The sequence below is a fragment of the Schistocerca americana genome, chromosome 8 (assembly GCF_021461395.2).
Source record: "Schistocerca americana isolate TAMUIC-IGC-003095 chromosome 8, iqSchAmer2.1, whole genome shotgun sequence".
NCBI lineage: Eukaryota > Metazoa > Arthropoda > Insecta > Orthoptera > Acrididae > Schistocerca > Schistocerca americana.
The window spans coordinates 466,820,580-466,845,939 of record NC_060126.1 but is presented as its reverse complement, the minus strand read 5'-3'; the positions used below and the strand labels follow the sequence as shown (position 1 = coordinate 466,845,939).

General features: G+C 37.2%; 1 protein-coding gene across 1 annotated transcript in view; it reads right to left on the bottom strand.

Annotated features, from left to right (window-relative positions):
- The window catches only part of LOC124544930 (phenoloxidase 2-like), a 105,079-nt gene that overhangs the window by 41,585 nt on the left and 38,134 nt on the right, over window positions 1-25,360 (bottom strand). The window contains exons 5-7 of the mRNA XM_047123676.1: window positions 22,557-22,759; window positions 3,508-3,658; window positions 2,280-2,381 (exon numbers count right to left, since the gene is read on the bottom strand). Of these exons, the coding sequence (XP_046979632.1) occupies window positions 2,280-2,381; window positions 3,508-3,658; window positions 22,557-22,759 (456 nt within the window). The remainder of the gene's footprint in view (window positions 1-2,279; window positions 2,382-3,507; window positions 3,659-22,556; window positions 22,760-25,360) is intronic.

Sequence of the window (25,360 nt, the reverse complement as noted above, 5' to 3'; positions counted from 1 at the left end):
AATAAAGTAGCACAATTGCAGGTACAATATTGATTGTTTATGAAGCCACAGAAGTCATTATTTTTATTCAGTAATTGTGACTGAAAGCAAACAACAATGGCTTCAAAAATTGCTCTCACAATCTGTTAAGTGTGTACTGTAATTTGATTTTTGTGTGCAAAAGGATTTACAGCTGCTCAAATTCATGTGATTAAGACAATGGGTGAAGTAAAGGATACACAGCTGTGTTGAAACTTTAAAAGTACTGATACAAATGTCTATGATGAAGATTGTGCAACAAGTGGACCAAATATTGTGATCTGAGTAATGACTGATGATTGGTGCCAGGGCTGTTGAGACCATTTTTGCCATGTTGTCATTTCCTGGCTGAGAATGTCAATGCATAGTGGCTGATCAAGCTAGTGCAATGTTACAAAAACTGCTCAGAAGTTAACTGCAATTAAGAGGAGGCGTGAAGGAAATTAAAACAACTACAGTGAAATACACCAAGTTGTTTACATCCACCTGGCATGATGCCACTAGCATCACAGACATCAGCAGGATGTCCAGTAGCATGACTTTATGATGATGTATTCTGGCTGATTACAAGCCTGTTATCTGCTATACGAGATCACCAAATGGGGAGTTACGTCCATCGACTGTTCCTAATGAAAACAATCGAGGTTATCATCGAAAGTTAATTTGACAAGGTGTGAAGACGGGGACATCGTTCCAAGAAACAATGGCCCCATATCAGTTGTATATAATTCCAATGTTAATCTACTTTTTTATACATGTAAGAGACTACTGATTCAAAAATAATATAGTTATAATAAATGTTTTATTTCTTGTTAGAGGCATTTGGTACATGGAACTTCTGCCATAAAAAAGGGATAGTTGAACAAAGTGGCCATGGCAGGCAAGATGGCCATATGGGGTCCTCACATCCGTAAGGCACTGGCATTGAATGGAAAAGTTAGTTTGTTACACATTCACCTTGGATGATAGACTGAAATGATGTGTAACAGTTCTTCCAACTTTATTTTTTTACAAAAAGAAAAGAAGATATACAAATGTGAGTTAGTAATTTTTACCCACCACATTTTACAAATAACAGGAATAGAAATTCTTCTACAGAATAAAGGCAGTTGGCTTATTCTCCCTGGAGGGCCCAGTGACCTCGTGAAGTCTAACTTGTTCACTACAACATTCCTGAGAGTTATAATACCCTGATGTAAGGTAAGTTTTCAATTTGTGTTTTTATTGTGGAGAGGGAATGTGAATAATGTCTTTTTAATGAAACTATGTTGAAAGCCTAATATTTTGACTCCACAGTTCTACTTTAGTTACTGAAATTTCTGTCACACTATATAGCTTTTGTGCAATGGCATCAATCTGGGCAAAGTGGCCATCTCAGCAGTGACTTCTGGTCACTTTGTGTAGGGGCAAAACATAATAGCTGTGCCAAAAAGAAGAGCTCTGTGGCGATACTCACAGCATGTAATTAGGAGAGTGACCTACCAATGGAAAATAAGAAAGAGAAGAAAAAGAATGGAAAGCAGTCGAAGAGAAGAAAGGCAATAAATGAGAAGAGTGTGAAGAGCAGGAAACCCAATCCTAGAAGAGCTCTTTTTGATGTCAATGATGAAGACAGAGAGTGCAGGTACTGCAAATAAAAATTTTCAAATTCAAGGCCAGAAGAACGGTGTTTTTAGGACCAACTGTGCTCCCTCTGGGTTCTATGTTAAATGATTTTTTATTCCTCATTTTTGAGTTTAAAACTAAATTGCCACTTTGTCCACTCATGTCTGGTCAAGTGGCCATTTTGCCACTTTGTGAAAACAGAATTGTTTAAAGTACTTAATTCGACCCTAAGGTAATTAAATTATTCAATATTATACTTCAATATTTGCAGACTATAACAATTACTATGCTTCTCTTTCTATCGATACTCAGTTTAAATTATGAGACTACATTGCTTGACCACTTTGCCCAGCTCTCCTCTACTTCTTACTGAACGCGCGCGCGCGCGTGTGTGTGTGTGTGTGTGTGTGTGTGTGTGTGTGTGTGTGTGTGTGTGTATGTGTGTCTACTGCTGACAAAGGCCTTAATGGTCGAAAGCTATAATTGTATGCATCTTTTTGTTGTGCCTATCACGACTCAGCATCTTTGCTACTTCTTACTGAACAATACTTGATATTTATTTATTCATGCCCAGAAATAAAGTTCACTGAAAAGCATTGTCTGTAATAAATAATAGTTATAACATACAATAACAGTCAAAATACTATCTTACTTACATTTACAACAGAACCACCATGAATGGCTTCATAGAATCGATCACGCCAGCGTTCCAAGTCCAGGATATCAAACTTAATTTGATCAAGTTCTCGGTTGACATCCTTTAGAAAGAAAACATTTTATATTGCTGTTCTGTCTGTACAAATTTACGATACAAATTTAAGACAATATATAATGCAAAATTCATTAATTAAATTTCCTCTTAACTTCTGTCTCCAGTGTTATTGAATTTTGTAGAATATAAATTATATAAAATTAACCAATATAATTCAGTAACATCCTAGTATCCTACCCAAGAAATTTCTTCAACAACTATGTGCTTCATTTGACAGTAATTCATTGTGTATGATTTATATCAGTCCTAATATTATATCCCATTCTAAATCTGGCCCATTTACATATTGCAATACTTACCAGATGTAACTTCTCCTTCCACAAAGATCTCTAGATACCACCGAGCTACCTCCTTTCCCAACCTAGTCCTACAGAGACAAATCGGCATCGTTTAGTCCCAAAGTCATGTCTCATTCCTCACCTTAAATTTCTACATGATACATCACAGGCTGAACCCCTATGCTCTTTAACAACCAGAACAACAATCAGAACATCAGACTAAGAATCTGTCCAACTTATTGAATCCTTTCTTGAGTTCTCCCTTTAACAGAGAGACACAGTTGACAGTGCCACATGCTCTTTGTCTGTGAGACTCCATGGTGCAAATTGCAATTTAAATGAAGATATTGATACACAGTCCACTGACCAGGATATTTAGGACAACAGCTAGATTCTCCTTGTTAAACCAAATGCTGATGATGAAAATTTCCACTGCCTACATTTACTCACATGCTGCCATCCATACTAGTGTGCATTTGTTACTTCAGCTACAGAGGCACGTTATTTAGAAATTACTGATTAGTAACTGAATACACTCAGTGTCTGGAATCTTAGTGTGTGTGTGTGTGTGTGTGTGTGTGTGTGTGTCTACGTGCATCTGCTTATGTGTATGTATGACTGAGAAAGAGAAAACAATCAAACATTATTACATAAAATTAATGTACTATATTCTGCAGTTACATATCACAAAATTCTCAGCATGCAGCCACACATAATGTTTTATAAAATATGCAGTACTTCTACAAGTAAGGAATTTCACCTCATAACAAACATAAGTATCATCTGTCAAATATCTGCCTATACTCAGAAATAAATATAAGAACAAATTCCTACCCGTAAGTTGGCAAATGAGTGCCGTGGTGGCCAAACTCTGCTGGAGACAATATTGTCAAGTTTAGGGAAGTAACCCTCCTCCACTGGTTCACGCCAGTTCAGTAGACGCCTGACACGAGGAAGCTTGTTGCTGAGTCGTTCAAAGTTGTACCTGTAAGAAAGGAAATATATTTGTCTTAATACGGTAAAAGCAACCTTTGTAGGTTTTTAAGTTACTGATGAATGATAAGTAAATAAATGGTTTATTTGTCCATAATAACTTTTACAGTCATGGACATAGTCTGTTTATAAACATATGAACATTAATAAGAGTTTAGAAATAAAGGTGAATTATACCCAACATTCATTAAATATCCTTGATGAAGTACAAACATTTAGCAATTAACAGTTGCTTTAATTTTGTCTTTAATATGTTTCCATTTAACAGTTATAACGGCACAGCCTACCCGAGGACTCATATGAAATGTCCGATGCCACCTTTTTCATATGCATCCAGATAGTTATGAGACAATTCAGTGCTTCCTAAGGCCTTGTATGTGTGTCTTTATATATATCATTCTATCCTATTTGATAAAAAAACTTGATATTCATTGCGAAGGCATGTTTAATGTTCTGAAAGGACGTGCGTTGTCATAATTATTGGTGGATTGTTGTCATTGATAACATTATGTACGTATACTAAATTAAGTAACTAATAAAGAAATTGAAGTAATAAGTCCTTAAAAATAAATAACTAGAAACTGCAGAGATGTTAGCATAAAAAATCAGTGCTTCTAATTAGCAAAATTGTAATCTAAAAATCCAGTAACCTTAGATCTCACTATCTTGAGAAACAGCTTAAAAGTTATTACCAAGCGATGTATTTTCATTTGTTATTTATTTTTATGTCTTCCTCTGTAATTAATATTCTCTGTAATTACATTTATAATTAACACTACAATTGTTTACATCTCACAGTTTCCCAATTTCCAGAATTTGAGGCCTTATTTGTACATTCTATGATAAAGCACAAGCTCTGTACTACCATTACATGTTAGTAAGCAAACCTAAACTGTAATTAATTACATAACTAAAATAATATGAGAGACATTATTGTAATTAAAATTAAGAACGATTTTCTAATGGAAAACTAAAGATATTACTATAAAAGATTGTCACTGAATATTGTATTTTATCCCTTATTCGGCTGTAACATCAGTTTGTTTACATTTTGTAAATTTTAAATGTAACATCAAAACTGTACAAAATTAATAATGCTTTATTTTGGAATTTATTGTTAAAATTCTAAATAAGGCGATGCAGTGAGGCTGCGAGTTAGTTCTTGAGTTGTTGTTTTGTCAGTCAGTTTTTGAAGTTACTTTTGGAAGTCAAAGAACTCAGTGAAGTCTGTCCGTGCTTTGTTTACATGATGAGTGTGCAGTTCGGATGTCAATTAATGTGAATAAATTTTGTGAAGCATGAAAATTTCCCATTCATTCATCAACGGACCAGGCAGAAGAAACTTACGTTAAGTAACATTCAACATGAATCATTACACAGTTTTATGTTATTTGGCAGCCTGTTATAAAAATGTCTTTCAGTAGAAAATGGACTGTGATCTGTTGCTCTTTTATTATTAAATTTTATGTGGTAATCCTCTCTTTTTCTTGTATTATAATTATGGACTTCACTATTGATTATACTATGTTCCATATTTTCTTTCACAAACAGTATAATCCTGAGAACACACAATGCGTACACTTTTAGATGTTATACATAATGAAGTATTCTCTACAGGACTGATATATGCTAATATTGGCTATTATCCTAACTGCTCTTTTCTGGGCTCTGAAGACCCTATCCATGTATACCATTGGTGCTCCACTCCAAATCTCGATACCATATTGTAGGTTGGAGCATATGATTCCAAAATTGATTTGTCTTAAGGCAGGTGGCGCTATTGTGCTAGAAAGGTGTTTTAGAAAGTAGGAGTTACAGGAGATTTTTTTTGTACACACATAGCTGACATGCACCTTCCATGTAAGATGTTCATCTACTATAATACACAGGAATTTATGTTTATCAGTTGTTTCAACTGAATATTCTGGCTCAGTATCCACTTGTCTTGATTTATAATTTAGCAGAAACTCCATGAGAATTGCCTTGTCCTTATTTAGTGCCAATTTGTTTTTGGTGAGATATTCTGTAGTGAGGCTAATGTTCTCTGAACATGAAAAATGAGAAATTGGTAATGGAGGTGTGATGGCAGTAGGGAACTGAGAATTTCATATTAAGTAACTTGAAACACTCAGCTCTGGAAGAGACCATATGAGGCGGTCCGTTCCAAAACTGGTCTTATCCAATTTTTTTTATGAAATGAGTGAAGCCTACTCCAATTTTCTTCAGTAGCCGGCGCATTGACTGATTAGTCTATATTCACTCAAAAGTTGTTCTTTACTGTAGAAATCATTAGCTAAAAATTGGTCATCATTCCAAAACTTGCCTTTATTTACTCCAAGTGTCATTCCAATAGTCGCCTTATCCTACCAGCCAATGAAATTCTTCATATTCCAGTCAAAGGAAACGCGCGATATTTTTCCCACGTTTTTACAGCTGTCGTCAGTAAAGTCTGAAGACGTGTGCAGTTTTGTGACAAAATAGGATTACGGTGGAAGAAAGAATTACTCCAGCTCCAAAGGCAAAGCAAGATGCCGTAAAAGTGATCCTGCTTTATGGAAGAAAACCAAGGAAAAATATAAAAGGCAAGAAAGACGTCAAATCTGTGCAGTGTGTTTACGCGACTGGTTTAGGCTCTGGTGTCACTGATCAGTGAATGTATAAAGGTTAACAAAACGGTGGTGGTGGCTGCTGAAAATAAATTTTAGGTGTTCACAAATTTTTAGTAATACACTAGATTGTTTGCGCAGATAATTTTTTTTATTTTTGGTGATGAGCAGTTTCAAAACTCTCAGGGCTTTATCATCTGTAGTAGATCACACCAACATTTACTCCATACAAATTTTTTGATTCAGGTAAAGCTCAAAGTGTGAAATAGCATTTTCTGTAAAAGTTATGATGACGGTCTGAACAAATTTATACAGCTACAACCACTGAGAATAATAATAGTAGTAATAATGGTAGTAAAAATAATTATTGGCATATTTGAGGAGTGAGCTATCATCTAGCGGGATTTACGTCGATCAAATGGGGACATACGTCTTGCAAACATCTGTCGTAATGTGCTGCCACCTAGTGGCATTGACGTAAACTCTGTGTTACGTTTAACAGTGTTCAAAGAATTTAATAACTATTACATCCACAAGGTGTCAAAACTTCGGGTGTTCACATGCTCTTGTGCTGTTACACAGTAGCTGCCACTGCAAAACGGGAATGCAACAACATTATGTTCCTCTGATTTAATCAAACACCATGTTGGGCTTTTATTATTAGTGGCCTGTTCATGTCCCATTTACATCAGGAGCCACTTTAAGGCCATTGTTTTTATTGTTACAGGCATGGGCCAATGGAACCACCACAATATCCACAATGCAGTCATAATGGACCAACGTACAAATGCAGGAAATTAAGGATATTAGACGTTCAACAGTTCCATAAGAACTTCTACAGCTCTCCCAACAAAATTGAGCAAGACACTTTTATACTGAAATATCTGAGAGCAGAAAAGCCTAAAAGAGACAGACACGCAAAAGAAGGTAGCAGTAGGAAGAGTGTTGCTATTGAGTATTTTGTTAAACTTGCTAATACCAATAAATTTCAAGTAAAAGTGTGCCAAAAAACATTTCTCAATATTTTACATGTCAGTAAAGACAGAATTCAGAGAATTGCCAGAAAGCACTACCAAACCAGTGAAATGCCTAAAGAGAAAAGAGATGGTGCTAGAGACAGGCCATAATACGATGCAAAGTGACAATCTGTAAAGTCTTTTATTGAACGTTTGAAGTGCTGTGAAAGTCACTATTGTCAAGGAAAATCATTGCAAAGAACATATCTTCCTGGAAACTTAAGCATTGCAAAGTTACACAGCATGTATAATGCAGAGGTTTGTCATGATATGAGAGTGAAGCGATGGTTCTTTTGCAACATTTTCACAACAGGTTACAACATCAGTTTTGGTTCACCTGTAAAAGATGCATGTTCTACGTGCATTGAACTTAAGGGAAAAACTGAGCATGCAAAGGATACGTCAGAAAAGAATTCAATGATTATTCAGTTTAGGATTCATAAGTTAAAAGCGAAAGCTTTTTACGCAAAGCTGCAATAAAAAAGGGATGATATGCTCACAATGTCATTTGACTGTCAGAAAAATCTGGTTAATCCTAAAATACTGGATCAAATTGCCTACTACAGTCGTCAGATATACACCTATAATTTTACAGTTGTGATGGGCCATTCACATACTGAACTGACAGTACAAAATGTTTTCACATATACGTGGATGGAACATGAATACAAAAAGGGATCAAATGAGATATCCTCTATAATATTTGACAGACTTTCTAAATGCAATTTATCGAACTACTCAAGTTTGCGACTTTGTGCTGATGGCTGTGGAGGACAGAATAGAAACTCTACAGTGATAATGATGTGCTGCTATTTTCTCCCCTGAAGAGACAATCAACGAATATTGTGAAACTCATGAGTATTTGACAGACTTAGTTATTTGAATTCTGCTCTATGAATAATTATGTAGAATCATTATTGTTTACTATGAACTGTGTTTTTTAAGTTCTAATAAATGAGTATAAACTGAATGCATCAGCACTATCACAAATGCACAAAAGTATATTCCTGAGTACATGAACAAGGACGGGTATACACTCGCGCACACACACACACACACATATCCATCCACACATATGTGTGCGTGTGTGTGTTTGCGCGAGTGGATACCCGTCCTTTTTTCCCCCTAAGGTAAGTCTTTCCGCTCCCGGGATTGGAATGACTCCTTACCCTCTCCCTTAAAACCCACTTCCTTTCGTCTTTCCCTCTCCTTCCCTCTTTCCCGATGAGGCAACAGTTTGTTGCGAAAGCTTGAATTTTGTGTGTATGTTTGTGGTTGTATGTGTGTCTGTCGACCTGCCAGCACTTTCATTTGGTAAGTCAAATCATATTTGTTTTTAGATATTTATACCATTTACAGTTACACAGTCTCAAAATATTATAAACTTGGCAGGAATATTACCGTATTTACTCGAATCTAAGCCGCACTTTTTTTCCGGTTTTTTTAATCCAAAAAACCGCCTGCGGCTTAGAATCGAGTGCAAAGCAAGCGGAAGTTCTGAAAAATGTTGGTAGGTGCCGCCACAACTAACTTCTGCCGTCGAATATATGTAGCGCTACACAGGCATCCTTTGTAGGCACAAATATAAATACTGGCGCCAAAACCTCTGCATCAGTAAATAAAATAAAAAAAAAAAATGGGAAGACAAGTTTTTTTTCTCCGCCCGAGTTTCGACCACTGCATTTTCACACATTATCCAACGAAGTAAATACAAATTTCAAATTGTTCATCTTCGAATGTAGCAGAATTTCAATGTACTACGAAAATCCGACTGGCAAGGCTGTTTGGGATGTTTGTCAATATGGACAACTCTACGTTCTGAATTTTTTCCTACCTGTGAGAAGAGATGGTTGCTAATAGGAACCTGATGAAATGTGAATCACACGCAGTATTCTCTTCACCATAAGAATAATACGGATATAAACATTTTGTCATGTATTCTTTCGTGTTTGCTTCTATCTCATTTAAATCCTGTCTGCCTAATAAACTACGAAACTAGAGTGAGACAACAGCAAACGTGGAAGAATATACGTACCGTGTCATGTTTATATTCGTATTACTCTTATGCCTAATAGTGATACAGTCAGAAATAAAGCACGGCAACTGACTAGATTTTTAAATCTGTGCAGAATTTGATGTACTAAAGAAGCGGCCGCAAAGATTTTCAAACGGAGAAAAATTTTCGCCAAACTCTCGTTCAGAACATGTTCTATCATACGCAGTCTATTATTTGGTTCTTGTTGATCATTATCAAAGAAAGCAGCAGTGTAAGTAACAACAAATAGCAGTCTCTTGCCATTGTTTCGCTAATGAGACGATTCCTCTCTTTTTTTAATTGTAGGCGGCGGTAGCGCGCACAAAAGCAAGCCATGCCGCGAGCAGCGACAGGCCGTAAACACGCACTATCAGAATGCGACAAACAATGCATGACACAGTGTAGTAATGCATTTTTGGCTTAGAGTGACTGACGTAAACACCTATAACATAGAAAACGGCACTTATCAGATCAAAGCAAAATAAGCAATCGATTCAAACCAGACGAAGCACGTAAAAAAGGAAGGGTATCCATATAAATACGGACGGAGCACCTGACGCATAGCAATGGCTACCTGGTAAAGCTTAACTGCTAAGCTTACAACTCGAACCAAACTACTGTAGCTGTATCGTCATTCATTCGACCTAAATTGTGTCTCATATTACAATGGACCAACTTTGTTTCGATTTGGAGGTTCGGCCTAAAACTTTTCTCTCCCCTTGAATTTCGAGGCTCAAATTTCAGGTGCAGCTTAGATTTGGGATTTTTTTTTTTTCCTTTATTTCGAGGCTCATTTTTCAGGTGCGGCTTAGATTCGAGTGTGGCTTAGATTCGAGTAAATACGGTATTACTGTAAGAAAAAATGCAGCTTTCTCAGTTGAACGAAGTAACATTAGTTTGTTTTTCTTACTTGTGGTTTAATATTTAAACGGCAACACAGATAATTATCAGATAATAGCAGCATTTAGACACCTGATGTAAGAATGTGGGGCTGTTTTCAATAAACCTGTTATAGTGTTGCAAGTTGTCGACATCTATCTACTGTAAAGTTAATGCTGAAAATAGAAGTGATTGTTTATCCTATGGTAGGGACACCTGTGTTGGACTCAGATAATTGAGGAAATCTTCAGAAAATGGAAAATTCCATGAAACCAACACTGAAGTTCAGTAGTTAAGTATTTTCTGTCTTGAACATAAGCAATTATTCAAGAAATACACAGGTGATGCAGAGGAACAAAAATTCAAATCCTATGAGAGGTATAGTACTGTCAATGCTAACTGTGGTGGGAATGAGACAGGAAAATGCAAAGATCTACTTCTCTGGTCAGAAATCTACCATCACAGGGTTGGAACACCTATGAATGACATCAAAGGACCAAAGGATATTTCTACACTTTTTTAAGAGGGGTGGGGTTTCATTATAGACTAGGAACACTCTGCTCCACCTTCCCCTCATGTGGGGTCAAGTGGATTTCTGAGAAAATCATAGAACTATCTGAAATGTGCTTGTCTGCCATTGTGTGCTGCTGTGTGGGAAATTTCCTTACTTTTTTGGTATGTTTCTTTCTACGAATCAGCGTCTGTGGTTTAAGGTGAGTAGCAAATATCCTTTTCATTATATTGTAATGTTAACAATCGCCACCTGTATGGCACTTGGTGTGAGCGGAGCTGACTTTTGTTACTTCTCTTTTCTGAAGAGGGGACCCCCTGCTTGAATGCCTTTTTTCAGCATTCCTAAGCCTAGAAGAGTTATGTATTCTCAGTTAGCAAGACTAGAAACTAAAAATCACATGCATGCAACAGGCTTGATATACAGGGGATAGGCAAAATAATCTGAACAGTGATAGTAATGGGATGGTGTGTTTGACAGTCAACAATGGGGGTAAGGCACGTATCATGCTGGACTGTGCATATTCAGTACAGACTAGGCATCAGTGCAGGTTGTTTATGAGTAGTGCACACTTCGTATTTGCATTCAGAGGCCTTGGTCGATGTTGAATGAAAGACCTAACAGAGTTCCAAAGAGGGCAGGTTGTAGGGGCCCGATTAGCTGAGCATCAGTAACCAAGACTGCCAATTTATTGAATGTTTCAAGAGCAACTGTTTCATCAGTCATGACAGCCTACACAAAATATAGCAATACATCATTGTGTAAATGTAACAGCATGCACAAATCAAAACTAGATGACAGAGATCATCATACACTAACACAAATTGTGTCAAAACAATACAAAACTATGGCACCTAAAGTGACTGAAGAGCTCAATAGCCACCTTCGAGATCCTGTATCTATCAAGACTGTCTGCCAAGAACTCCATAAAACGAATATTCATGGATGAGCTACTATACCGAAACCATAAGTGACAACAACCAACACAAATAAGTGTAAAACATGGTGTCATGAGCATAAATCCTGGATGGCTGATCAATAGAAACACATCATATGGTCCGACGAGTCGACGTTAACATTATTTCCAACACTGGGTTGGGTTTATGTCTGCAGAATTCCAAAGGAAGCCTACAATCCTGACTGCTCGATTCAAACAATTAAGCATGGAGATGGAAGTGTGATGGTGTGGGCAAACATATCATGGTATTCTGCTGGTTCCATCATTACTCTCAAAGACTGTGTTACAGCCAAAGAATATGTGAACAATAGGTGATCAGGTGCACCCCATGATTCAGATGTTGTTCGCCAACAATGATGTCATATTTCACGATGATAATGCACCCATTCACACAGCCAGGGCAGTACAGTTGTGGTATGAGGAACATGCAACTGAAATGCTGTTTCTTCCCCGGCCAGCACAGTCCTTGGACTTGAACATTATCGAACCCTTGTGGGCGGTATTGGTGTGCAGACTCCGGAGCAGATTTCCGCCTACCTTGTCACTACAGGAGTTAGAAGAGACTCTGATCAAAAAGTGGCATAACATTCCACTGGAGACTATACAGTCATTATGGGCCAGTATTCCAAGAAAAATTGCAGCTGTATTACGATCAAATGGGGGTACAACCCTTGTCAATAAACCATTCCCAAGTAAGTACAGGTGTTCACATTATTTTGCCTATCTCCTGTAACAGTGTCCTTGGAAACCTCAACATGACCCACAGAGGTCCATCATTAGGATAATAGCTGTCTTCAGCTCCTCCAGCCTGGTGAGGATGTTCCAGCTGTAATCATAGGTCACAAAATTGTTAACTCTGCTCCTAAAACCAAATAGACAGGTAATTGACAGAAGAATTGCCTTAAATATGGATTTTAATGTTCTTTTGAATCTGCAGAGAGCATTGCAGAACAAAAAACTCCACTCTCTACCTTAGACAAGAAAGCAAAGCCAACGTGGAAATTGTCCCATGCATTCATCTACCATGTCATATTCCAGTTACACCAGTACGATACTCTATTCCATCAGAGACTAGGACATTGCAACAGTAGCCATGCAATCTATAAATATATACTGTGAGAGTGAATGCAGTCTGATGGCAGTACAGGTACATGAAAAGACAAGAAAGTACAGGGTGGTTATGATTACAGTGCAGCATCTCAGGGAAGTCCAGTGTGAGCTGTAATTATCATATGGCAGTGAAACTTGGTTTATATTCTAATGTGTTAATAAGGAACTGATTTATATTCGAAAAAATCTGTTCCAATTTTGACCACCAGGTGCAAATCTGGCACTATGAATGCGATAAAGACTTACAGAAGGGTTTCAGTGTGTAATGGATTTGTAACAGAATGTGGGCAGAAAAGGTCAAACATGTGAGAAGGCATAATCTTCATGTTATTATTAACCGCTTCTTCATTGCTTACAAAATTTGTTCAATATGAGCACCAGAGACATTGATGAGATGCTGTACAACACTGGATTTGCACCTGGTGGCCAAAAATGGAACTAATTTATTTCCAGTTTAAATCAGTTCTGCATCAACCCATTAAAATACACTGCCATACAGTAGTTACAGACCACACTGGACCTCTGTAAATAACTGCACTTTAATTGTAACAACCTGGTATATAAGTCGAGCAGTGACGAATGGTGAATCATTCTAGTAATCATAAGGGCCATAAATGGGATAATCCAATAACATACATGAATTCCACAAAAGGTAGATATCTAGAGTCCACTGCCTGAATTCCACAAAAGGTGGATTGCTATGGTCCACTGCCCGGGAACAAACACCTCAGAAATGGTGAAGCTGGTTGGCTGTTTGTGTGGTACTGTCATGAGTATCTACAGAAGGTGGTTTTGAAGCATGATGAAAACACAAGTAGGCAACAAGATGTTGGATGTCCATGTGTCATCAAAGAATGTGGAGGGTGAGGGCTTGCCTGCCCTGTAAAGCAGGATAAACTGTGATCGGCAGCAGATCTGATGACAGAGTACAATTCTGATGCAGGCTTTCAAAGCATATCGTTCAGTGTACATTATCAAGCATGGGGCTCCACAGCAGAGGACCCCTGAGGGATCCCATGTCATTTACGACTGCAGTGATCACTGTGCCACTGACATTGGACTGCGTATCAATGGCAACATTTTGTCTGATAAAATGGATCACATTTCTTATTACATCAGATTGATGTTCATGTTCAGATATGCTGCCACTCAGTTAAATAGCTGTTCAATCCATGCACCACACCACAGATGTAGGTGAGTAGTGGCAATACTGTACTGTGGAGGGAAATTTGCCTGGAATTATATGAGACATGTGGTAGTAATTGATGGCACCATAACAGGTGTGGACTAAGTGAACATTATTTTGCATCACCTGTGTCCCTTCACACTCAATGCCCTTCTGAAAGGTGATGGCATCTTCCAACCATCAACGTCACAAGACCTGAGTGGTTTTAGAAGCATTATAGTCAACTCATGTTGGTGTCTTGGCCATCAAATTTTTCTGATATGAACCCCATGGGACACACCTCGGATGCTATCACCAGGGTGTATATGAGGTCGAGGAAAAAAAAATTCCCGCATTTTTCCCGCATTTCCTGATTAAAAATACACTTTCTCCCAGATGAAAATACACTTCTTCTGTGTTAAGTGACAATATACTTTTCCTTGGAACAGTAAAACTTATCAATACTTTCAATGGTTATGGTTTTAACACCGGCGTAGAATTCCCCGACGTCTGATGTGCAGCAACATCTACACTGCATATTTTCGTGTTATGAAAGTATAAATTCGAATTCCACCATATACTGCATGTTACTTTCCCAAGCACTGAAATCAAGATTGTAAGCCAGTCATAGCTCACTCATGTCACGTGATCTCGACATCCGATGACAGCGGATATTCAGAGCACAGGACATGTGACGTAGTCAATCAACAGCAACAGCACTGTTAAGTAGCGTGAACACACAAACAGGAAAAGGTAATGGTTTAAATTAATATACATAGTGTTGCTACAAGGAAAGAAAAGCTTGTTCTCGAAGATTAATAAGCTGCAAGAGAAGCTAAGCTTTCATGTATAATGTTGATCTTCTTTGTGCGTGTTACACTTTAAGATATGTCACACAAATGTGCCAGTAAAATTTTTAACGATGACATAAATGTCTGATCAGGCCTAGAAATTATTCTAAATGGTCGTCCTGAAAGAGTTTATTTTCAAATGAGAGTCAAACGCTCTATGATTTAAGAAATTCATCGTTCATTCTCGCACGTCGTTCATCTTGCGTAAAAGGAAATTTATTTTGAAAGTAATGCTTTTCAAACAAACATTCGTAATATTTTCCTGTGACCTGTTAGAAACACATTATGTGATCAAAAGTATCCGGACACCTGGCTGAAAATTACTTACGAGTTCATGACGCCCTCCATCAGTAATGCTGGAATTCAATATGATGTTGGCCCACCCTTAGCCGTGATGACAGCTTCCCTTCTCACAGGCACACATTCAATCAGGTGCTTGAAGGTTTTTTGGGGAATAGCAGCCAATCCTTCATGGAGTGCTGCACTGAGGAGACATATCGATGTTGGTCAGTGAGGCTTGGCATGAAGTCGGCATTCGAAAACATCCCAAAGGTGTTCTATAGGATTCAGCTCAGGCCAGTCCATTACAAGGATGTTATTGTCATGTAACCACTGTGCCACAGGCTGTGCATTATGGACAGGTGCTCAGTTGTGTTGAAAGATGCAGTCGCCATTCCCAAATTGCTCTTCAACAGTGAGAAACATCAATGTAGGTTTGTGCTGTGATAGCTCCATGCAAAACAACAAGGGGTGCAAGCCCCCTCCATGAAAAACACAACCAAAGCATAACACCACCGCCTCCGAATTTTACTGGTGGCACTACACACACTGACAGATGACGTTCACCTGGCATTTGTCATACCCACACCCTGTCAAACTGTCATAGTACTTGCACTGGATCCTGATGCAGTTTGGAATTCCTGTGTTGTGGTCTGGATAGAAGTCTGCCTATTACACATTATGACCCTCTTCAACTGTTGGCAGTCTCTGTCAGTCAACAGATGAGGTCGGCCTGTATGCTTTTGTGCTGTACGTGTTCCTTCATGTTTCCACTTCATTATTACATTGGAAATGTGGAACTCGGGATGTCTGGAAGTGTGCAAATCTCACATACAGATGTACGATCCAAGTGACACCCAATCACCTGACCATGTTCGAAGACTGTGAGTTCTGTGGTGCACCCAATTCTGCTCTCTCACAATGTCTAATGACTACAGAGGTCACTGATATGGAGTACCTGGCAATAGGTGGCAGCACAATGCACCTAATTTGAAGAATGTTTCTGGTGGTGTCCGGATATTTTTGATCACATGGTGTAGGTTTGTTTCAGCAGTTGCCAGAGAGCACCAGATAACAGGCATCACAGCACTTGCACAGGTACGATGATGCAGGAAGCCCATATGTTCATGTGTGTAAAACATTAAAAGATCTTACATTATGTCATAAAAGAAGTAAGACATTAGAGGATACTCCAAGAACATTGGAATTTTGTGAACCATACTAAAATGCATCATTCAGTTTGAAGTGCACATTCACATGTCCAGATTCAGGTGTAAATTTTCTTGGAGTACCAGTACTGTATTATCTTATGTTTGGTTCTTAATTATGGCATAATGCCATACATGCTATAAGATGGAAACATACACTTGAAATGCAGCAAACAGTTGAAACTAGCCAATAGTGTGGAATTAGACACTTCGTTTCAAATAAATTGACTGCCTCAGCAGAAAAGATCAATAAAAGCCAAATTTATTTAGCAAACTGACAAAAATAACTTTATTGTTCTGCAAGGCAATTAATGCATGACTGTCAGAAAGGTGGGAATAAAATAAAATCTGAAACTAATAACATATTTTAGCCTTCTGTAATTATGTGAACGTATTTTAATTCTCTTGATAGCTCCCTGCCACAGAAATCAGTTTTGTTTTCATTTGATGTGAGAGCTATACATGAGGATGAAACAGCAAAAGTCATTAAATGTAAACACGGATCACATGGAGACTACCCACATCCCCACTAAAATGCAGACTGCTCTGTGCATCAACCTCAGATCTATGATATTTCTGAACTGGTGCAATACTAGGTAATAGTGCTCCCTCTCCCCTGAGCATTTGAGGTAGGATGAAAAAAAAAAAAAAAAAAAAAAAAAAAAAAACTAACTTTTCAAAAATATGTTCATTTTGTAGCACACATTTTATTTTTCTAATACAAAAAATATATGTGTTCGAGAAATGTAAGACACGTTACTTGGTCTTAAGTGTGCCAAAGTGCAGTGCCATGCCTTTTCACACAGCATTCTTGTATCACACGCCACTGTGGAACTCAAACGTGTAATATTTTGTAATGGGTGCCATCAAACTATATTCAGGACACTGGAAGTTAAAATGTCTTGTGGTGCCCGTCCTGCTTCTACTTGGCTGGCTTGACATCCAGCCCCTCTTAAAAAAAATTATTACTGGATGGGATTATTTGTAAACTGGAAGAACAAGAACCCTTCAGAAAATTTGCACTCTTTACTGCCTATTAGCTAATAATTTGCTTTTTTGTGTGACATAATATTAATTATAGGATACATAAAACCAGTAAAGACAAGAGACAAGCAAGACAGTATACATTTCTTCAATCCTTAGGTCCCAGCTTATTTTTCTCTGTAATCTTGCTACAGCTTTACATGGCATGCTTTCCTTTCTGGGAAAGAATCTGTTACCACATCAAAGATCATCAAATGTTTTGCTACATGAAAAAACGAAACTTCGTTGTCTAATACTGAAAAAGCTGTTAATACAAACAGTACCCAAGACTGGTGTGGTTTCCCAATCTGATTACATCTATTTTGTCACTGTCTGCTAGATAAAACGAAATAGGCCTTTCTAATATTGCAGCAATTGCAACACACATCAAATAAGCACAAATGCTCATTTTTATCTACCACATTTACATAAGTAAAACAATGGAATATAATTTACGAAGTACCTATATCAAATGCCTAATAGGCCTACTATAAGCAAAAAATTTTATGTTAGGAAATAATTTCATATTTCATTCATAGTCTCTAGCTTCTGAAGTACGAGATTGAAAAGTAGTAGTACAAAATTTCTATATAAATTTGGAATCATCATATTCTTCAATGATTTGTGTGATGTCCCCATTTCTTCTCCTTCCTCGTTCTAAGACACAATCTTGTCATCACTAATTCTGTACTATTCTTGTTAGTGTCAAAACTTATTGTCCGCTTAACTTCACTAACCCGGCCACAATCACCGGTTTAGTTACCCTGTGTTTATTCTCTGGTTAGGCTTTATTATGTGTTCATACATTGTGTTTTCTGCGCTGCTCCCAGAATAGAACTATAGCGGCTGCTAGCCAGGGACTGTACAACTGGGCCTTACGTGTCGCAGTATGGCCAAACATTTTCTGTCAAAATCTCATTTTCTTGGATACACCAAGAAGATAATACATAACCTTTGTTACCTGTTATTCCTGTTAGTTGTTTATTTCCACTCTGGTAGTCTGAATCTATGGATTTTGCTAATTATAACAACGCTGACCATTTGCAAACCCAATCAACCACATATACAGCAATTGGCATTCACCCATTTGGCTTTATTCCGCTCAGCTCCTGTAGCCTTGTCCCCTTTTGTCTACAGGAAAATTTATTTCTAGATGCGACAAGGATTCCCCTGGCAAAGACATAATGCACAACATGCATGCATTCAAAAATCAACTTATGATTCATTCAGAAGTCAACTTAGAATTTGTTCAAAAACCAACAGGGATACATTTCAAAATCATATGAATAAGCGATACTCCAACGTGCACTAGATGCTAGGCACTTTGTGAAACCAGGTCTCTTTCCTCAAGAATATGAATTTGGCATCCCCCCATCCCCCCCGAACCTGCCGCCCGGTGCAGATATCCTGGTTAGCCTCTGCCCCCTAGATCCAGGCCTGCTGTGCATGTATGAATCTGGCAGCTTAGGCGCACCAGTAAAAATTTTCCGAGTGGCATCTGGCTGCTTGCTGCTATTGCTTATACAGCTAACTGCTACACTTCTGTAGCCAGAAGTATGAGAAGATACTATTCATACGTGACTGAACTGTGCATACACATGAGCTCGCTCGCAACTGCTCAAACAAATCTAATGCAACCAGTTTCGAGATCACGCTTATTGGAGGTAATTTGTTATGAAGCACTGCATAGTATTCCTAAAGCCTTTGACACATTCTGCTGTTGGCAGATGTTTGTATGAGGACTGTGTCTTGTTGTTGTATGTGGCATATTTCTTTTGTAACTTAAGTTTTCTTTCGTTGTTTTTTGTTCTCTCGTTCATGTTTTATTGCAGCAGTAGCGAGCTACAGTAATATCCTTTGTAAGAGTATTGGTTCATACCAGTCAAAGTTACAAAAATTTAACTGAAAACTAAAACAATGAAAAATTCAAGGAATTCTAAAAAATCCCTGAGTTTTACCCAGTTTTCTCCCAGATAAAAAAATTCCTGGGTTTTTCCCAGATCTCCCGGGTAGTATACACCCTGTATCATACACTACCTCCATGCCCACAAACTGCTAACCCAAAATCTACAGTAATTGTGTTATGTGTGCACAGACATCTGGCTCCACATGCTTGGGGAAACCCACCAAGTACTTGGCGAATCCATGACATGCAGAATCACTGCTGTAATGCATTCCAAAGATGGACCAACATGCTATTAAGCAGGTGATTACAATGTTTCGGTTTGCTAGTGTAAGTAAATTCTATCACAGTCATTACACAGCTGTATGGCCATGACCAGAGGTTCTGTTTGAAGCAAGGTCACCAGTGAACTCAATCACCCAGTTGCCAAGGATATTGTACAGCACAACAAGGTTAACTTCAACAGCTGGCTCACAAATGGTGCCATCTGGATTCTACCCCTTCAACATGGACAGATGTATCGGGAATAGAAAAAGGTTTGAAAGAGAGTGTGTTAAGGCTTTTCAACTTAATGGGATACAAAAATGTAGCATACTATTGCAGAACTAAATGTAAGAGTGGGAAAATAGCAACATCTGTGGACAGCAAGGTAGAGGACTACACTTCACTACAGACCTCAAATTACACAGAGTTTTGCTTTGAAGTATCAGCAGTGCAAATAAAGTTCATGGGGGGAAAATGCCTTCTAAGAGGTATGATATACTGATCTCCAATCTCAAGCATCAAAAACTGTTTACCGTAAGTTGATGTGCTACTGCTAGCCATCAAAAGCTAGAAATACAAACTACTTTTAATATCTCTAAAACTGTCTGGACTTAGATAAATGAGAACAGAGAAGAGTCATGAAGAAATGCATTTTTGTAATAATAGCAGGTGACTTAAATATAGATATGCTGGAAGACAGGGGCTACACATGAAGTTTTCACGATGTTATGGGAACATAAAATCTCCGATTTCATATACAAAAAATAAAAATAAAAAATACCAATGAGATGTACTGCAGCATCAACCACATTAACAGACCATGTTCTGTTGACTACATCTACAGACAGACAAAAAGTTCAGCTTGTAAATACTCTTGTTGTAGAACATTCAGACAAACAATAGAACTTTGAGATGATAAAAAATATTAGGACAACACAGTGGCTAAATTTAAAAAAATTCAGTCTGGTGATTATAGTAGGGCAGAGGAAACAGGACAGTGTAGAAAAGATCTGGGAATCTTTTTTGATATAGTAATAAATGAATTTTGACCTAAAGTATGCAGAGCTATTAGTGGTAAACCATCCAAGTAACAGGGCACCATATATATATAAAAACAAGAAATGAACTGACTGTAATATATGAAAATCAGCAGAAAGATAAAGGACAGGCCAGTCATGAGGCTTACAAGTGCAGGAAGAAAGTATACAGCAGGATGATAAGAGAAGTGAAGACTACCCACTAAATTCCAGAACTGCAAACTCCTTCTGACATCACTAAAACAGTCTGAAAGTAAATATCTGTGAATAGGAAAAAGTCACATGTCTTAAAAATGCAAATATATCCACAGCACATGTGTAATAGTTGCAATCAGCACTACACAACTGTAATGGAGGAACTTCTGAAACAAAACACAGCAGCACCAAAGAGAATAGAAAACTCCAAAGGTGTGCCTGCAAGTTTATACCTTCTCCCTACAGGTGAATTTAAAAAAATGAAGCAGAAAAAATAAAAATGCAGAGAGTTTGGATGGCATATTAGCAAAAATGGTAAAAAACTGTACTGTGTATCTTGCAAAACCATTTCACGTTCTAGATAAATGTAGTAATGCAAGAAGGGAGTATACCCAAAATGCTTAAAAAGGGATAATGTTTTATTTATTTATTTATTGTATGGCATATGGCAGCAGCACATATACATATCTATATACTAACAATAAAACTGTAAAACTGTCATGTATCTGTTTGAACACATTAATATCCAAAACTACTACACAAATTTTTAAGGGGTTTTCACAGGTAACTTGAGCATCACTTGGGGCAATGTATGGGCTTCATTTCATTAAAATTGGACCATGGGAAAAGAGCTACTGTGGTTTAAAGTTTTATCTAAAACTGTTATGTCTGTCTGTTTGTCTGTCTGAAAATGATAATTTCCAAGACTAAATCAAACAATGGATAATCCACGATGGAATAGTGACAATATTATGAAAAGGATAGATTGCTGCTAACCACACAGTGGATATGTTGAGTCAGGGACAGGAACAACAAGCAGACTGCTAAACAAGTAAGCTTTCAGTCAAAAGGCCATTTTCTAAAGTAGGCAAAACACATACACACACACATTCACACAAGCACAACTCACATGCATATGACCATTGTCTCTGGCCACTGTCTCAGTCCAGGCTTGGCAGCCAGAGCCAGTGGTCATGTGTGCATGAGCTGTGCTTGCATGAATATGCGTGCGTGCGTGTGTGTGTGTGTGTGTGTGTGTGTGTGTGTGTGTGTGTGAGAGAGAGAGAGAGAGAGAGAGAGAGAGGGGGGGGGGGTTATGCCTCAGGTAAATGCAGATGCTACGGTATTTTTGTAAAATATTCTTTCCATCATTGAATTCTACACCAGTCAACCTCAATTCAAATGATTCACTCATTCATTCATTCATTTACTGTATTCCACAGACTCATTTAGAAGGAGAACTTTCAGGATTGTAGAATGATTCAAAGTATACATTAACAAAAGACATGCAAAAGACTTAATTTGTACAATAAACTATCCCTATATTGCTTAATGCTATTCTGATTATACTAGCTAAATTTAATAAAGGAACAAAGTTGATATTTCAAAATAAGTATCAAGACACCACACCATTTTTGTCTGTTTAGTTTTTGGAGAATTATGGTTTGCATACAGCTGTATTATAACTTTATTAAAAAACCAGTGTCGGTCAGAAATGGACCACTGTCAGGTACAATGTGACACCACAATCAGATGCATGACAAATCATAACTATTAACAAGCATCATGACATAAAGCAACATGTGAATTGAAGTATGTGTTTCTGACTCAAGCTTGTTGTTTAATGAAGTGACAATACAGCTGTATGGAAACCATGATTTTCCAAAAATTCATAGGAGCTGTAAATCATGGCCTCTTCAAAGTGATGTAAAATTTTACTTTCCTCAAATAAACTGAGCTTTCTTTGGCTAATAAATTTGTGGGAAATTATAACAGTAATAGATTACACTGCAAATAATTAAAATGTATTTTTTATTTCTAATGTTATGTGTTAAGCAAATGATACCAACCTTGCGGTAATCTGCTGATGCAAATAGTAGAATAGCTCACCACGTCGATTCTTATTGACAAGAGCTGGTAAGCCAGAGAATGGATAGTACAGATGCCACTGCCAGTGGAATAAATTAACCCCAATATCTTCTCGGAAATATGCAACACGGTGCTCTGGTTCAAGATCAGACGCTGTGTAGTCACGTGGAATTACTATTGGTAACTAAATGTGAACAAAAGATTAAAAAATACATCATTTTACATCAAAGTAACTGACAATAGAAAATTTTATTTCCCTAGATGAAATTCAATTATTACTATGTTACACTCCAGGCAAGTTACTGTACATAGTCTGGTTACACATTTCAGTATGATTTCTTAACCTCAAATGTTTGAAAAAAGTAATAACTAGTCTATTTAAGAGCTCCATACAAAATGAGTACATATTCTATTTTAAGCAATTAGAAGATGCAGAATAAGACAAAACCTCATTGAATATGATTTGTTAAAATATCCTCAACAGTTACCACACACAGAAAAAACAGGAAATTAAAAAAAAAACTAACAGAATGTTATAACCACCATTAAGCAGCAATGATGGCCTGTGCTAGAATTAAATGTAAAACGAAAGAAAGCATAGTGAACAACTATTCAGTAACAGTTTACTATAATATTATATGGTAAAATATTCTTTACATAAACATGAAACTTTGATTGCAACTGTATTTGTTCAGTCGCTCAGTTAGTGTTCCTCAAGAAGGTCCCAATACATGGACCTTAATTTTGAGGTGCAGAACTGTGCAGTCTAACAGCTTAGAAGATTTTAGATTGTGTAATTATAATTCTTTGAGTTGTGAATAGCAATGGAATTTGAGAGAACCAGTTAGTTTCTCAGCACACTATTAGCACATCACACTTAGTTTTCTAGATCTGTGTTACACAAATTACATTTCTGTACTAAATATTTGTTAGTTTATTCAGTTTTCTCTTGGACCAAAAGTTCAGGGGCCTTACTAAGTGCGCATTCATGACTGTCTTCAACTGAATATTGGAGAACCATTTTCTGGTACAAGTAACTAAGACTGCCAATGTACATTTGTTTGATGGCCCTTGACTTCGAATCCTAGTATGGGACAAAATTTTCAACATAACAATTCTCAACAATTAGGTGGTGGCACAGCACCAAACTATACATGCTCTCCAAAGGTAATGACCTTCAACAAAGATGCAGGTATTCATTAGATTACTTACAGTTTTGTATTCTGGAGTAGTGTAGACAGCCTTTCAGTTTCTTACAAAAGTTGTGGTCATTAGCAAAGTAGTTCAAATACTATTTATCTTTAAACTGCTTCTCAGTCTATTAGTTACAGATATTTTCATGTATCATGGTTACGATCACAATTTGTTAAAATAACTTGCTTCTCTTTGTTGATCATAAGATAAAAAGCTGAACAGTACAGAATGGTTCATGTATAGTCATCAAAGGTAGTATTTCAATGTTTATTATTTAATTTATGAGTTTTATATACTGACAATTTAGCATACAAGCTTGCAGTGCACGACTTGATCCATGGCAAAAGGTGTTGCGCTACCTGATACAGGGGCTAATTCATGTCTTGAAGTGCTCAAAACAAAGTGTAAGACATTATAATGTGGATCTTAATAATAACATAAAACTAAACCCTAATAAAGCCCATAAAATAATAATGAGATTCTAAGAATCTGCCAGATTACAATATGGAGCATAAATTAATTGCCACATTGTCATTATTGTCGCCAGTGATTTTTATCATGATGTGATATGGCTTCTTCCATTCAAGTGTTGAAGTATGCTACTAGCAGTCTTCTTCAGGTGGGGTCTTCCTGGGCCATTCTTTGTTAGGCCATTCAAATGACTTTCTGGATGTTCTTGTCCTAGAAGTTGGGTAGACTTTCTTGTGACTTTCGCTGATCCTTGTTCTTCATTAACTCTTAGTTTTAACTCTCATTTTATCTTTTTAGAAGGTGGAAAAATGATTTTTACAAGGTCACTTACTTGTATAATATACAAAGAATGGCCAATATTCAGGGATATGACAGGAACAATCATTCTAAACAAAAAATCTAGTAAACAGGAGCTCTATAATGCATCCATTGAAAGCTGTGAGCACTTCTTCATCTTTCATATTGTGAAACAAATCTCTTCTACTGCATGCTCTTTGCTTTCCATATTTTGGGAGGAGGTAGTATGGACCAAAACAAGAAAAAATTGTCTAGTAAACACAGGCTACACAATACATACCTAAGAGCTATGAGCACTTGTTCATCTTCACTACTGTGAAACACTTCTACTGAACAAGTTAAGGTACACACTTTACAGTCCATATTTACTGGACAATTTTTTCTTGTTTTTATTCATACTGCCACCTCTCTAAATATGTAACATAAAGAACTTGTAGTAGAAGAGATTTGTCTCATACTATCCACGATGAAAGAGTGCTCATAGCTCTTAAGTATATATTATAGAGCAGATGTTTACTAGTTTTTTTCCCCCTTCAGATGATCATTCTGACACATCCTAGAATATTGACCATTTCTCCTGGGACACACTGTATAAGCAACTAGCCCTCACCCTATATTTTCTACACTTGTATCTTTCCACAGATGATTATGCTATTTGCTTTTATACTAGTTTGTTTCAGGGGGAAGTGGATTGAGTTCAAGAAATTCTAAAATTTTTATCTAATGTGTCAGTAGTGATCTGTCATGTTTTCTCAGTTTGCTTGAGTCATTATGAGCTTCAGATGTTCTGTCACATCGTTTCCATTTTATGCACACTATTTTG